At 46.8% G+C, this 15,053-nt stretch overlaps 1 protein-coding gene and 1 long non-coding RNA gene across 2 annotated transcripts in view; one reads left to right on the top strand and one right to left on the bottom strand.

Annotated features, from left to right (window-relative positions):
- Positions 1-1,123, bottom strand: part of enpep (glutamyl aminopeptidase) — a 39,640-nt gene extending 38,517 nt beyond the window's left edge. The window contains exon 1 of the mRNA XM_051929844.1: positions 157-1,123. Coding sequence (XP_051785804.1) covers positions 157-797 — 641 coding nt within the window. The 5' untranslated portion in view covers positions 798-1,123. The remainder of the gene's footprint in view (positions 1-156) is intronic.
- Positions 1-15,053, top strand: part of LOC127528802 (uncharacterized) — a 111,009-nt gene that overhangs the window by 36,822 nt on the left and 59,134 nt on the right. The gene's annotated exons all lie outside the window — the stretch shown is intronic.

Here is a 15,053-nt window from a genome sequence, read left to right as displayed (position 1 = left end):
CCATCAGTCAGACTTTAGGAGGGCACCCACACCCAAGGAACCACCCAGTCAGTGAGAGAGCCCAGGACCCTGGAGCCGTGAGGCGCACTAACCGCTGTGCCACCCTGCAAACCCATGCGACAGAAAGCCTCCCCAAAAGTAAGAAATATTATTTACTTGACGATGCCATTCTCCACGTAGGTGGTCTTGTAGAAACCCACGAGGGAGCCGCTGAGCGATCCCTGGAAGTTCAGCTTCAGCTGGTAGTCGCCGGGTGCCAGTGGCCGCTCTGCCTCAACCACCAGGTATTCGTGCTTCTTGAACTCAAAGCACCTGAGGACCCCGATAAGCTGGAGCTCGTCCCCAGACTGCTGCTGGAGCCGTGGTAGCTCCGTGACAAAGGTCTCACGGATGTGCATCCACAGGTGCTTGGTGGTCTTGCTCACGGTCAGATGGATGGTGGTGGTCCCCGTGTACATGTTTTTGACCAAGTCGGGCTTCATCTCCAGATCGTAGTGGACGGGCACCATGTAGTCGGGCAACCTGAAGTTCTTCCAGTCTCCGCTCTCGTCGCTGGACGCCTGGCAGGGTGAGCCATTCCCCGGTTGGGTGGTGCTGCTGCTGGGAGTGCTGGTGGTCTGGGGGACTTTAGTAGTTTGGAGATCCTCCTGGGTTTTGCAGGGCTCAGGCCTGGACAGCCCCACTCCTAGTCCGACAGCCAGTGCCACAACGACCACCAGGCCACAGATGACGGCCACATGCTTCGTCCTCATGCAATATTTCTTCTCGTCCCTTTCATCGTAATCCATGCCTTGCATTGTGGCGGCCGCTGGGCGCCGAGCTGCTCCCCTTCGTCTGTGAGTGATTTATGGAGCCGTCCGCCTCAAGCCGGCTCTCCTGATTTCCTGGCAGCGTTCAAACTTTTAAGGGTGGGCAGGCGGGGAGCCTCTGGTCTTAAAAGATTCTGCTCAGCAGACGGGACAGGCGGGCAGGAGACCGACGTCCAGCTTCCTGCATCTTCATACCCGTCGCTGGTTAAACATAAAACAGCAGCGTGTTAATGAGCAATCGAGCGCAATCGTGTGCCAAACAGCTGTCAGCAGCTAAATGAGGGATGAGAAACAACGGCGGACGCGTGAGTGGGAGTGCAATTACCACCATTTCAAACGAAAGCGGACACAGAGAACGCTCGGGCCTCCTCCGTGACCGGGGGGCTGCTCGCTCGCTTGCCACTCCTTGTCTTCTGTTAACCTCGCCTTTCATCTGAACAGCCTTCCTCACTCTGGTCTTCTAGTTCTCAACTCCAGAATCACCCACTTGAGGTCATTTATAGCACCTTCAGGGCTCTCTTCAGTCCCCAGTGCTCCAAGTCATCTTGAGGACCTCTGTGAATGGTCAGTGGCTAGTGACAGGGACCTCCATAAAGTCAAGGCGGTGGCAGTGCACTCCTCACACCGGGTACAAGACCCACATGGACCCTTACCAATTATTTCAGAGGGCCTGGTCCATAGAACTTGAGAACCTCCTTAGGGACATTAAAGGGGTACATTTAAGGACCCACTGTGCCGCTACTTGCAGTAACATTTCCGTCAGGTCCCCCTTCAGCTCAAGGAAGTTGTAGTCCACTCCTCACAGCAAGAACAAGACCCCATTTGGCATCAAGAAGAAGACGGTGAAGGGGGCCCCCAGACGCACCTCATTTAGGGACACTAATGGAGTAAAATCAAGAGGCCCAATGCTCAACTGTCGAATATCTCAAACCTCATGGTAGTCACAGTTCACCCCTCACACTAAGAAGAAGACCCCCGGTACCTCTTTAGGACACTAAGTGGGTACACTCAATGGCTGGAGGCTCCAATAATCTCAAACCTTTCCAGCCTCAACTGTCATGTATCTCAAATTCTTCTCAGCTCAAGGGACTTTTGGTTCACACCTCACACTGAGGGCAAGACCCCAGAATCTCCATGATTGGAGCCCCCAGCACTTGACACCTCTTTTAGGGGCACTAACGGGGGTACATTTAAAGACCCGCTGCTCCGCTGCTTGCAGTGCAAATTCAGCCAGGTCCCCCTTCAGCTCAAGGAAGTTGTAGTTCACTCCTCACAGCAAGAACAAGACCCCAGTTTGCATCAAGAAGAAGACGGTGAAGTGGACCCCCAGACCCCCAGTTAGGGATGCTAAGGGAGTAAAAATCAAGAGGCCCAATGCTCGACTGTCGAGTATCTCAAACCTCCTTACGCTCGTGGTAGTCACAGTTCACTCCTCACATCAAGAACAAGACCCCAGTTTGTGTTCCGGATGGGCCGAAGTGAAATGGGCCCCTCAGACCCCTAGTGCCTGTCACCTCTAAGTGGGTACACTGGGTGGCTGGAGGCTCCACAAATCTCAAAGCTTTGTAGCCTCAACTGTCACGTGTCCCAAATTCTCCTCAGCTGAAGGCCATCTTGGCTCACTCCTCACACTAAGAGCAAGACCCCCACAGACCCACCCCCATTATTTCAGAGGGCCGGGTCCCTAGAACTTGAGAACTTTCTTAGGGACATTAAGGTGGTACATTTAAGGACCCACTGCTCCTCTGCTTGCAGTGCCAATTCAGCCAGGTCCCCCTTCAGCTAAAGGAAGTTGTAATTCACTCCTCACACCAAGAACAAGACCCCAGTTTGTGTTCCAGATGGGCCGAAGTGAAATGCGCCCCCAGACCCCCAGTACCTGTCACCTCACTGAGGGTACACTCAGTGGCTGGAGGCTCCGCTAATCTCAAAGCTTTGCAGCCTCAACTGTCACGTGTCCCAAATTCTCCTCAACTGAAGACCATTTTGGCTCACTCCTCACATTGAGGGCAAGAACCCAGAACCTCCATGATTGGAGCCCCCAGCACTTGACACCTCTTTTAGGGACACTAAATGGGGTACATTCAAGCATCCACTCCTCCACTAGTTTTAGTGTCATTCCAGTCTGGACCCTCATGAGAACAAGGCAAGGAAGGTTCACTCCTAACACTGAGGGCAAATGAAATGGACCCCCAATATTTCAAAGGGCCAGACCCCTAGCACTTGATGACATTTTTAGTGACACTAACATTCAAAGACCCTCTGCTCCACTAATTGCACTGCTATTTTCACCTGGGACTGTCATGTACCCCAAACCTACTGTGACATCTGACATCATGGCCTTTGAACGTTAAATACATCAGGGTCCTCAGGGCAGACTCGAGACCCCCAGTACCTGACACTAAGAGGGGCTACATTCAGGGGCCGGGTCCTCCCTACTCTCAGTGCCATTTCAAACCAAGACTGTCACAAATCCCAAACTCCTTTGGCTGAAGGCAATGGATGACGACTCCTCAGAAAGAGTGCAGGGGCTTAACTTGTGTCCCGAAGGGGGGAAACCAAGTGACAGGGGCCGCTGTTGTTGGTACTCAGTGAAGAAGGAGAAGTTCAGCAGGAGACTGAAGACTGTGAGACTGGATCAGTGAGAGTGCAGAGATGTGAGTGATCAGATGGGAGTGACGGATTTGTACGAGGTGACAAAACGATGGTGGCATGAGTGTCCTACACAGTCCTTCAAGCCAGGTTGGAGCCATCACGTTCATTCTCTTATTGCAGTGAGAACGTCTCCTGATGTCTGTTTATGAGGCCATCCATTTTCTAACTGGTTTATACCGGTCATGAACTCACATGCATCTACAGTACCAGACCATGGGATGGGGAAGGAAAACGAGGGGCAAACAAAAGTAGAGAGGGAGGCGAGCATCAAACAGAGCAGCCATCTGGGTTGTCCACTGTGGTGATGAAGTGAGCTCCTCTGTTTAACCTTAAGCCTCACTGTAATGACAAACTCCGATGTGGTTAGTGCTGCGCCGTGTAGCGTGTTGTCAACAGACACGGGCAGCGAGCAGGACGGACAGACTCCATGGCACAGCACAAATCTGCAGATGTTTGGTTTTGAAAGTTTAGGAGTCCAACCCCTAAAAACGCCAAGGAAGCACACGTCACCAGAATGTGGTCTACCAGTGACAAATCAATGGGCCGCTGGTGACGTCAGGCTAGTTAATATTCAAATTCTGGAGTTGTGCAGTGACAAAGTCCCATCACTGAAAGGACAAAACCATGAGGACCCCCCTACCCCACCATACGATTGAGCTCAGGTGTTTCAATCCAGCCCACCGCCACGTAGTCTCCACTGACAAACATTGGGTCGGGCAGAAGAGCTTGGTGACTTTGTCATAGGATGGCACGGTTGCCACAAGTCTACTCTACTAGGTCTCCCCTGGTCAAGGCTGAATTAAGACCCCCACGGGCCCCTGGGTGACTTAACTCCTTAACAGAGAGCTGATCGGACCTTAACCCTTAAACCACCAGAACCGGCTATAATCTGTTCCCAATGTAATTTGCCAGCACGCTTGAGCCAAGTAGATTCGGAAAAGTACATTCATTGAACCCTGCAACCGGCTATAGTCGTGTCTCAGTGCAATTCACCAGCACGCCAGAGCTGATCAGTCTGTGACGTACATTTGTTGAGCAGCCAGCTCGTGACCACTGGTGTCTGGGCAGAACTGCAGCACCACAGTCCCTGGGATTGAGCCGCTGCACTAGACTGGCCTGCAGGCCTCAGCGTTGGCCTCTGTGTGTTTGTGTTCAGCCAGTTCAAGCGCAGTTGACGCAGTGATTGTGATGCTCTTTGCATGAAAAAAAATACGTGTCACCTAGATGGTAGAACTGCCCCTGGCCCCAGTCACCTGTAAGTGCTATTACTGAGAAATGGAAGGAGCAATGACATCTCCACCATGAAGTGGTAGGTCACACAAATTCACAAAACGGGACCACCGGGTGCTGATACGTATAAGAATGGCCTCCCCTCTGTGGCATCACTCACAAACTGCATCTCGTGGACAACATTAGTAGTTAGCTGGCATTAGTGAATTTCCCCTTGGGATTAATAAAGTATCTATCTATCTATCTATCTATCTATCTATCTATCTATCTATCTATCTATCTATCTATCTATCTATCTATCTATCTATCTATCTATCTATCTATCTATCTATCTATCTATCTATCTATCTATCTATCTATCTATCTATCTAACATCAGCTCAAGAACTGTGTGTCAGGAACATCCTGAAGTGGGTTTCCATGGCCGAGCAGCCCAAGACCACTATGAGTGGCTGGAGTGGTGTACAGGATGGTGGCATTGGATTCTGGAGCAGGGAAAGCATGGAGTGATGAATCAACCTACACCATGTACCAGCTGTCACAGTACCAGCAAGTCACCGACCCAGTGGCTGAGAAGCACTGCTGCATTGGAGAAATGACAAACCTCAAAAAATACTGGGGTCACCAGCCTGCTGATGTCATCTAAGGTCGACTCCTGGCCACTTTTTGGCCATAAAGAGTCAGTCACTGGTGACCAGTGAGACCTTTGTGTGTAAAAGCTGGCAGAAGAGGAGCTTGCCACTGCTGTAGCATGCAGCTCCCATAGAGAGGACTACATCTCCCAGCAGCCCTTGAGGTAGAACTGTAGTAGAACAGTGCTGTCAGCGGGAGGCTGAAGATAAATGTGACCTGTAAGCAGAACCTGGGCATCTTGTGATTCTTGCGACAGACCAGACAAGGCCACACCTTTCATTCCATGCATGCTGGTTGACTTTTGGATGCTCCTGATGTTTCCACTCCCAAGTGCCTTTAAAAATGCTCCTGTACTTTGAGTGTGCTGACGCTGGCATTTGACGCACATTAGCCCTCCAGGCCAGGCTCCCATCTCTTTAAACGCTGTGGTTAAATCCTGAGTGTAGCAGAACCAGAAAATGGAGGGTTTGGACAAAAAATGTCTCTGTGACACGTGGTGTGGAGTTTAGAAGTAATGGATGAAGACACCACCCTACTAACGAAAAAAAGGAGCATTAATATTAATAAGCGTCATTACCTGGATCATGTCTTTATTCAAGGCAACCTTAAGATACAACTGCTTACATTTCTATTGTTGTACCAATTGGAGTGACAGACAGCTGCAGAGCCCTGCTGATATGGTGTCTTCAGTGGGACAGAAACTCAGGATTTGAAGTCTAAAGACACAACCCTCTATCTATCTATCTATCTATCTATCTATCTATCTATCTATCTATCTATCTATCTATCTATCTATCTATCTATCTATCTATCTATCTATCTATTATATAGTGCCTTTCATATCTATCTATCTATCTATCTATCTATCTATCTATCTATCTATCTATCTATCTATCTATCTATTATATAGTGCCTTTCATATCTATCTATCTATCTATCTATCTATCTATCTATCTATCTATCTATCTATCTATCTATCTATCTATCTATCTATCTATCTATCTATTATATAGTGCCTTTCATATCTATCTATCTATCTATCTATCTATCTATCTATCTATCTATCTATCTATCTATCTATCTATCTATCTATCTATCTATCTATCTATTGTGCCTTTCACTCTATCTATCTATCTATCTATCTATCTATCTATCTATCTATCTATCTATCTATCTATCTATCTATCTATCATATAGTGCCTTTCACTCTATCTATCTATCTATCTATCTATCTATCTATCTATCTATCTATCTATCTATCTATCTATCTATCTATCTATCTATCTATCTATCTAACTCAGGATTTGAAGTCTAAAGACACGACTCTCTATCTATCTATCTATCTATCTATCTATCTATCTATCTATCTATCTATCTATCTATCTATCTATCTATCTATCTATCTATCTATCTATCTATCTATCTATCTATCTATCATATAGTGCCTTTCACTCTATCTATCTATCTATCTATCTATCTATCTATCTATCTATCTATCTATCTATCTATCTATCTATCTATCTATCTATCTATCATATGGTGCCTTTCACTCTATCTATCTATCTATCTATCTATCTATCTATCTATCTATCTATCTATCTATCTATCTATCTATCTATCTATCTATCTATCTATTATATAGTGTCTTTTATATTTTTTGATCCGTATTTTTAGATGGCCTTTTAGATATCCACTCAGGGTCACACAGTCATTCCACAGCTGGGCATGCTGCCCCACGGTGCCCACCTGATTCTCTAAGATTCATGTCCATTATTTCCTAACAGGTTGCTTATCCCCTTTGCCCAGGTGTTTGAAGTTCTCTTTTAATGCCAGTGCTGTGCCCCCTAAGCTGTAAGGACCTACAGACTCATCTCTCTGTGTTTTCAGGTTCTTCTCCACCCAAGGGTCTCCAAACTCAGACCTCCGACATGGTCTTCTGGTCTTTGTGATTCCACTGCCGTCCCGCCTTGACCCCCTGAAGCTGCTGTGTTTTAGTGCCAGTCTTATTGTCTTTCGTATGCTGAGATCATTTTAAATGTTCATCTTTATCTCTTGTTCTCTCTTTCACATTTTTTAGCATCCAGGAGGAAAGTCAAAGCCCAGGCTGAGCACACAAAGGCTCCAGAGAGACTCATCGCTGTCTTTGTTTCCTACTGGGTGTTGATAAATTGCGCGGATTTTGTGCACAATGGCCTTGAAGACATAAATTAGTCAGATGTTTTATCTTTCTTCCACAGTAGCCTAAAACTGGAGTCAAGCGCCACTACAAATCACCAAGCCTGTTAGACTCCATTTGATGAAATCGCCCTGTGACTTGTTGAGTGCCAGCGACTTCGACGTGCCCACTAAGTGCCATCTGGCGGACTTTATTGCTTTGGCTCATGATGCCTGTCACTGTGTTGTTGTGTTTTAAAACTCCTAATGCTGGACATTTTCAAAAATGTGACACTCCATAACTGAGTGTGTGGCCAGTGGAGCTGGGGGTGAGTGGGGGGGGGGGGGGTGAGTGGGGGGTGAATTCCTCCTCAGGCTCGACTGATGGGACGGCTTCTGTTGTTTGTCCTTCCTGGGCGTCCCTGTTCTTCTTTGGGGTGCCATCATGAGAACAGCTGTGACCACCTTACTTGCATATTGGACCAACGTGCCACACATCGCCACGCTGCAGCACCACAATAATAACAAAGGATTAAATATAGACAGTATGATGGATGGCACACATGGATGGGGCAATTAACACAACCAGGCCACTATATGTAGACTCAAAGGGCACTGATGTATAAAACAGAAATAAAATAATAGTAATAATAATAATGCAGTCTTTCTTACATAGACCCTTTGTCATGCTCAAAGCACTTCATCAAAATTCAAAATGAAGCACAGGGTGTATACAACATTGGATACAAATAACATCTCCATAAAACAATAAAGAAAGATCAACACAGGATAGACAAAGCTGTGAAGTTGAATAAGTGTTGTTGCGGGTGGCCAGGACCCCCATCTGGCTGGGACATGCTTATATTGGAAGGACATGGGGAGAGAATGTGCACAAGGCATTATCTCCCCCTGAACACTAGGTGGCAGCCCTAGAGGTTGCTATGGTGCCACAGATTCCCAGAGGGCTTCATGGGAGTTGGAGTTCAGGACAGCTCTGTTGAGTTTATTTGGGGCTGCAGAGACCTCTGTACCTGGAAGTGCTCCTGGTCCACAGTGTTGGGGCACTCAAAGTACTCCCAGGTACCTGAATCAAAGGAGCCAGTTATCACTACCCTGAGAGCCAGAATCAGGAGGGAAAGAGAGAGACGAAGCTTACTGGTAGAGGAGTGGAGGTGAAGGAGAAAGAGAGAGAAAGAGAGATACAGAGAGAAGAAGAAAAGAGAGTACTGCGTCTGTGTGCTCCATTGGTGCTTCTGTGTACTGAGCTGCACAGGGGAATGAGAGGAGCATTTCCACTGGAGAAAAAACGTGTGCTGTGTACAAAACTTGGGCCTGATGTCTGTCTGGGTCGGGTTGGGCAGCTGGAGTGCCCCCTGCAGGCGACAGTGGCAATAAACCAGAAAAAAATACAAAGAAAAACTAGCAGCTAGCCTAATTTATAATAGAAATGTGAAAAGCACAATATAAAATAAATAATACACAGGTAAGTGTAAAAGGCGCTATATAAATCTGTTAGGAAAATGAATATAACAGATTAATAGAAAATCTGCAATATTAGTGATAAATTGGACAATCACCATGGAACAGACAAATAAGGACGACACAACTTTAGATAGATAGATAGATAGATAGATAGATAGATAGATAGATAGATAGATAGATAGATAGATAGATAGATAGATAGATAGATAAAAAAAAAAATAAATAATAGATAGATAGATAGATAGATAGATAGATAGATAGATAGATAGATAGATAGATAGATAGATAGATAGATAGATAGATAGATAGATAGATAGATAGAAAGGCACTATATAACAGATAGATAGATAGATAGATAGATAGATAGATAGATAGATAGATAGATAGATAGATAGATAGATAGATAGATAGATAGATAGATAGATAGATAGATAGAGTGAAAGGCACTATATAACAAATAAATAGATAGATAGATAGATAGATAGATAGATAGATAGATAGATAGATAGATAGATAGATAGATAGATAGATAGATAGAGTGAAAGGCACTATATAACAGATAGATAGATAGATAGATAGATAGATAGATAGATAGATAGATAGATAGATAGATAGATAGATAGATAGATAGATAGATAGATAGATAGCTGGTGAAAAGCGCTATATCATAATGATAATAGATATATAATGATGATCGACATTAAACCCACCCAGACAGACATGGCGCTTTATACGCTGCACAGGTGGGAGTGCTGGTGTTCATATTGTCACATGCAGTTCTACTTTCTGTGCCTGACCAACATGCAACCCTTCCCAGCCCTCCGCCTCCATGACACACACATTCTTGCCTCGGCTGTTCTTCTGATCCCTCCAACTGCTCCCTCAGGGTGGTCTCCAACCCCATGGCCCCCAGCCGTGTCACTGAGAGTAGGGAGTTTAATGTCCTTTGTCTACTTAAACTCTGAAGTTTTGACATTGTCTGCTGGGGGTCTCAGCCTACACCCTGTCGCAGGTCTCTCTGTCCACGTCTCCTGACCCTCGCCAGTCTTCTGGTTGCCCTTTAATCTCCTGCTGCTTTTCCCTGGCCAGCCCTCTGCCACTCTAGCAGGGCACTTTCATTGCTTTGACCTGCCATCTGTCTTTGAATGGGGGATTCCTTTTGGTCCCCCCACAGTTTAGGTGCTTTGGTTGTCTGTGTGTCTAACTTACTGTGTAGAAGGTGGGTTTATGTCCTAACGATGACGATTTCATTTGAGCAGATGACATGCGAAAACAAGTCCACTGGATGTGGTGACAATCCACTCCTTGGCAGACTGAGTGGCACCACAGAAAACAGAAGAAGGTGAATCAAAACCAAAGGCTGCAATAAATTAAAAGGCAACATAAGAGAGCAGGATGAGCACGGGCAGTGGCAGTCCTAATAGTTGCCCGGGACCACCAGTTCCAGAGTCTTGTGACCCTATGGCGCTTGCACTCATTTGCTTTCCCCTGTGAGTATTAAGGAGACCACCATGTATGCCCTGAAGTGACGGCCGCGGATCTCATGAGGTCTCTACGTTAAGGGGAGCTGAGTTGTTTTGAGACGAAGGATCTTAAAGTTGTCTCTGAACTCAGTGACACGTCCAGGACGGGTTTCATGCGTTGGCATCGTGTTGTAATCTGATCAGCTGCTGGTGGCTGTGGCAGAACTGTCCACCTTCTCGTCTGAAGGCCCATCCTGTTATTTCACAAGAGTCAGCATTTCAGAAGACAACTGACTTGTTTTATAACTTTTCTTATCTAGATGGAGATATGAGCTTCAGACCCTGAGATTTTTAAATTAGGAAACTCCAATCACAGAAGGAAGTCGTTGAGAAGAAATTCAGCCCACCTGCTCAGTGATCAGAACAATAAAAGAGCACAGTCACCTCACGGGACTGAACAGAAGGTTAAAGGGCGTGAAAAGGGTCACCTTAGGAAACAAAATGATTCCATTTGAAGCCCCTTTAGCCCCAAAGAGGTTCTTGTTGGTGCTCCTGGAAGAGACTAGCGCCCCCTACAGTTCATCTTTGAATTTTAAAAGACTGAACCTTAGCTGGGGCCTGCTTGTTGTGTTTGGGGTCAGGCTGCCTGGAGTGAGGTCTGACTCTAGGAAAGTCAATGAGGGTCCTGGCCTTATTTGGTGTTTTTTTTTTTTGGAAGACCACCTTAACCTGATAGAGGAGATCACACCACACATGTGTGTGTGACTGTGTGTGTGTGTGTGTGGGGGGGGGGGGGGGGGGGGGGGGGGTGGGGGCACATGTGCTCATATTTTGTGGCCAGCACAGCCAACTGGCATACTAAGGGCCTCAAGTGACACTTTTGGTGATCATATAATGAGAATAAAGTTGCCACCAATGTGAAGTGCAGAGCTGAGGTGTTCCCACTGGCAGTGCCACAAGCAGCAGTCAGGACATACAATCATTTTATGGGGTGCCTTTCCCAAACCCAAGATCCACAGATCATCACTTCTGGCTGAGGGTCACACAGTGTGGCACAGGTGGGCTCTGCACAAGTAACTTGGGGCCAAAGTCCAAGTCCAGGTTTTTATCCAACACGCCACTTGGACTGGCATTCGTTTTTTAATTTTTAGAACAAATTCGTGGAAAGCGTCTTTTTTAATTTGTGAATAATGAAAGCTGCCCAGCTGGCCCAAAGGCTCCAAGACTGCAGCACTAATGACGGATGAAGGGGATGATAAATCTTCAGCCCGCCGCTTCCCGGGCAGTGCCACTCCTACTCGACTTTTAATTAGTCATTAAAATCATAAATCCTGGCCCTGGTCACGGTCACAGTGCCCTTCTGTCCCCATGTGCTCCTCCTGGTCACTCCCGCCCATCTTCTCTCTGAACGTGATGGCACAGAAGTTTTATGAAAGGTCACGGCGGTGAGCGGCAGATGGGGAGGCTCAGGAGCGCATTCCACGATGTCATCTGCTACGCTACGATAAACACTCGGGGCCGTCGGTGCCAAGCTAAACGCCAGAAAAACAGGCAGCGCCCGGAGCCCATTGGGTCAAACAGGCTTTCTGTTACAGGCAGCCACTGCTAGGCAAACCTTTTTGAACCTTTGGGTTTTATTACATTTGAGGCACAACAAGTGACACAGGCAGAGTGAAACGAATGGCAGGTGAGGTGACTGCAGGCGAATGACACACATCAATTATGTAATAAAAAAATAAAATCTCGAGCGCAGTACAAAAAGCCACCTTTGAAAGTGACTGGAGCTGAATAAACGGCGGGCAGACCCAAAGCCTGAAGGGATTTACTCCAGGGCTAGTTGGCAGGTTTATGTCATTGTCACGCGAGCAGAGTCACATCAACACAATCAGCGAGTGCCTACTGCACGGGGAGACTTCTGTCCTGTTGCTTCTTACAGTTTCACATCTCATCCACTAGGGGGCCACGCTGTCCAATAAGCCAAGACGCGCTCCTCATTGAAGTTCAGCGCCGCTGCAACTAGGGGGCCACACGTCCTGAGGAGTGCCACACACCGAGTCAGTGATCTGGAGTTTGCTGCTTTAGCCACTTGGGGGGCACACATGCCTGTAGGTTTAGAAGGTCCTTAGTGTCGCTGTCCTGATGGGCAGCACCAGGAGATGCCTGTAAGAAAAGCAAAAAAAAAAAAAAAAAAGAAGAACAAGCTGGGAAATCACAAGAAAAAAAAAACAAAGACGCAAAACGAAATCGAAGTCGAAAGAAGAAGCAAACCGAAGAAAACACTCAGAAATATCTGAGCAAAGTGTTTTGATCATTGAGTTCTGGAATCTACAGATGGGTTAAGGCAGCGGTTCTGAGACTGTGGGGTGCGCCCCCCTAGGGGGGTGCAAAGTAACAAAAAAGGAGGCGCGAATGTTGTCATATGTGGCGTAATTTCGCTATTCATAGGGAAATTTTAAACTTGTAGCGGTGTATCGGCAGCAAAAAATATAGGAATAGATTTTATTAGGGTTTCAAAAAACGTTAGGGGGGCGCGATTAAAAACTGTTATGAAAACTTAAAGGTTGAGAAATGCTGGGTTAAGGAAACAAACCCCCAGCCGACATTTGTATCCCGTCACGTCGATTACGGATATTCTGTGCAGAGGTCAAGAGAAAATGAGAACGACTGGAAGAAAAGACAGAGTGGAATAAACGAAGGAAGGGTCTGAACCGGGAGAAGAAAAGCCCACCAATTACCCAAAACCGTGTGACAAGGACAAGGGCCAAGACGATTTCAGGGTTCGTCATCCATAAAGAATCAAACAGAAACTCACGAAATGTTGAGCGCCAGAAGAGTTTTGGAGTCCAAGATGGCGGATCAGGAAGTGAATGGTAGCGGCAATAGACTCGAGCAGCGGACCGCCAGAGACACGACGCCATTGAGGAGGCTGACGCTTTTTATTATAAGTCACTGCTTACACTATGGCTTGGGGTTTTGGATATCTGACACAAGTCAAGTAAACCATGTGACAAAATCCTGCAATCCAATTGGCTGTCCAGCGGCGCCAGCGAATCACAGCGCTGCAGAGGTCTGCAGTTGGACCCCTCTCAGTGACTGACGGGCTCACGACCTCTGAGGCCACGCCCCTTACCGGGCCAAACCTGGCAAATTGGCACAGAAATCAAAATGGCAGCGAAAAAGGAAACTTGACTCTAGAATAAAATATTGAACAGAAAAGCAAACAACTGAATCAGACCCCAAAAATGATAAGCGTCTCCAAACGAGAGCCAGAAAGTAACCACATTTACAAGAAGCCCCTGGACCCTGACAATGAACAGATCACAACGCACCTAGCGATGGCGGGAATGAGGACCTAAAATGGCGTCCAGGGTGCTGCAAAAACAAAAGAATTCTGAGTAAGATAAAGAGAAACTCCAAATCCCCAATTTAAGAGCTCAACGCTGCAATAAAAAAAGTGGATGATGGCCGTCACGTGTGCCGAGTCCAGTGACATTCTGAATCCACGTGCCACACGTCACTAAATGATAGATGAACAGAACTGTCTTAACAGAAATAATCAATGAACACAAAAGATAACAAAAGGAAGTCAAGGAAGGAACCCTGAGGAAGACTGTGAACCATAAATGCACGTGGAGGACACGGACTTCTAGTGATACAGGAGAATGGGCTGGGCAAGATGTTTGAGTGGCAGCCAGCAGGGGGCGGGGCTACATCGGTTTACAAGGAGCTTACTGTCATGTGTACAGAGTACAATGGCATTCTCACTTGCCTGTGCCAGTCAGCACGTAATTTGGTGCCAGCGAGCCATTGGGTCATTCAACCCGACAGCTTGCCAGTCCTACCCACCAAGACAGGTGAGGATGGCCTCACCTTGAAACTCCTGTCTGCCTGCCCTTTGAGCCAGTGGTTTGTAGTTCAATTCCTGAGCCACTAGGGGGCCACACTGTCAGCATAAGTAGGCACCGTCCCCTTTGGCTCAATGTTCAGAGCAGACAGAAAATGGCAAACAGAATCAACGTAGGACAGCAACAGACTGGCCCTTTGTGCCCATTTTCTGCCAAATCAGCTCACTGAGGTTACAGTCAGTTGATTTTCCAGGCGTTGGCATCATCTTCTACTCTTCTACTCTTCCTTGTTGTCCTTCTTCTTTAATTGGTGCTGACAGAACCTTGATGCCCACTCAGGGGGTCGCAGTCCTCCTCCTGCACAAACGCTGCCCAACATGTCTTACATTAGAGGGCATGATGTGCCACTAGACAATCCTGTGCTGACCCCTTTGAGTGCCAGTCAAACAGGCCTAAGGATGCCCCCTCCATGCTTACCTGCTGCTCTTGCAGAATTTGTGAATTTGTGCCCTCACCGGTTCAAAGATGAAGATCAGCTGCTCAAGCAGATCTCGGACTTTGCGGATTCTTCCTCAACAGTCCAGGTCCTGTATTTTTTTTTGCTTAGCCTGTTTGGTTCCCTTAATGAAGGATTTGGAGCCATTGGAAGGCTGGAAATCTGCAAGAGTCTGCACTTCGATGACATGAGGCGGGCCACAATGTCCTTTGATATTCCGTCCCCTAAGAATGTTTGCTTCTTGCCTTAGTGCCAGTGCTGCTGTGATAACCACTGCCTTCCAGTGA

Source organism: Erpetoichthys calabaricus, chromosome 7 (assembly GCF_900747795.2).
Source record: "Erpetoichthys calabaricus chromosome 7, fErpCal1.3, whole genome shotgun sequence".
NCBI lineage: Eukaryota > Metazoa > Chordata > Cladistia > Polypteriformes > Polypteridae > Erpetoichthys > Erpetoichthys calabaricus.
This window is presented reverse-complemented; position numbering and strand designations above follow the sequence as displayed.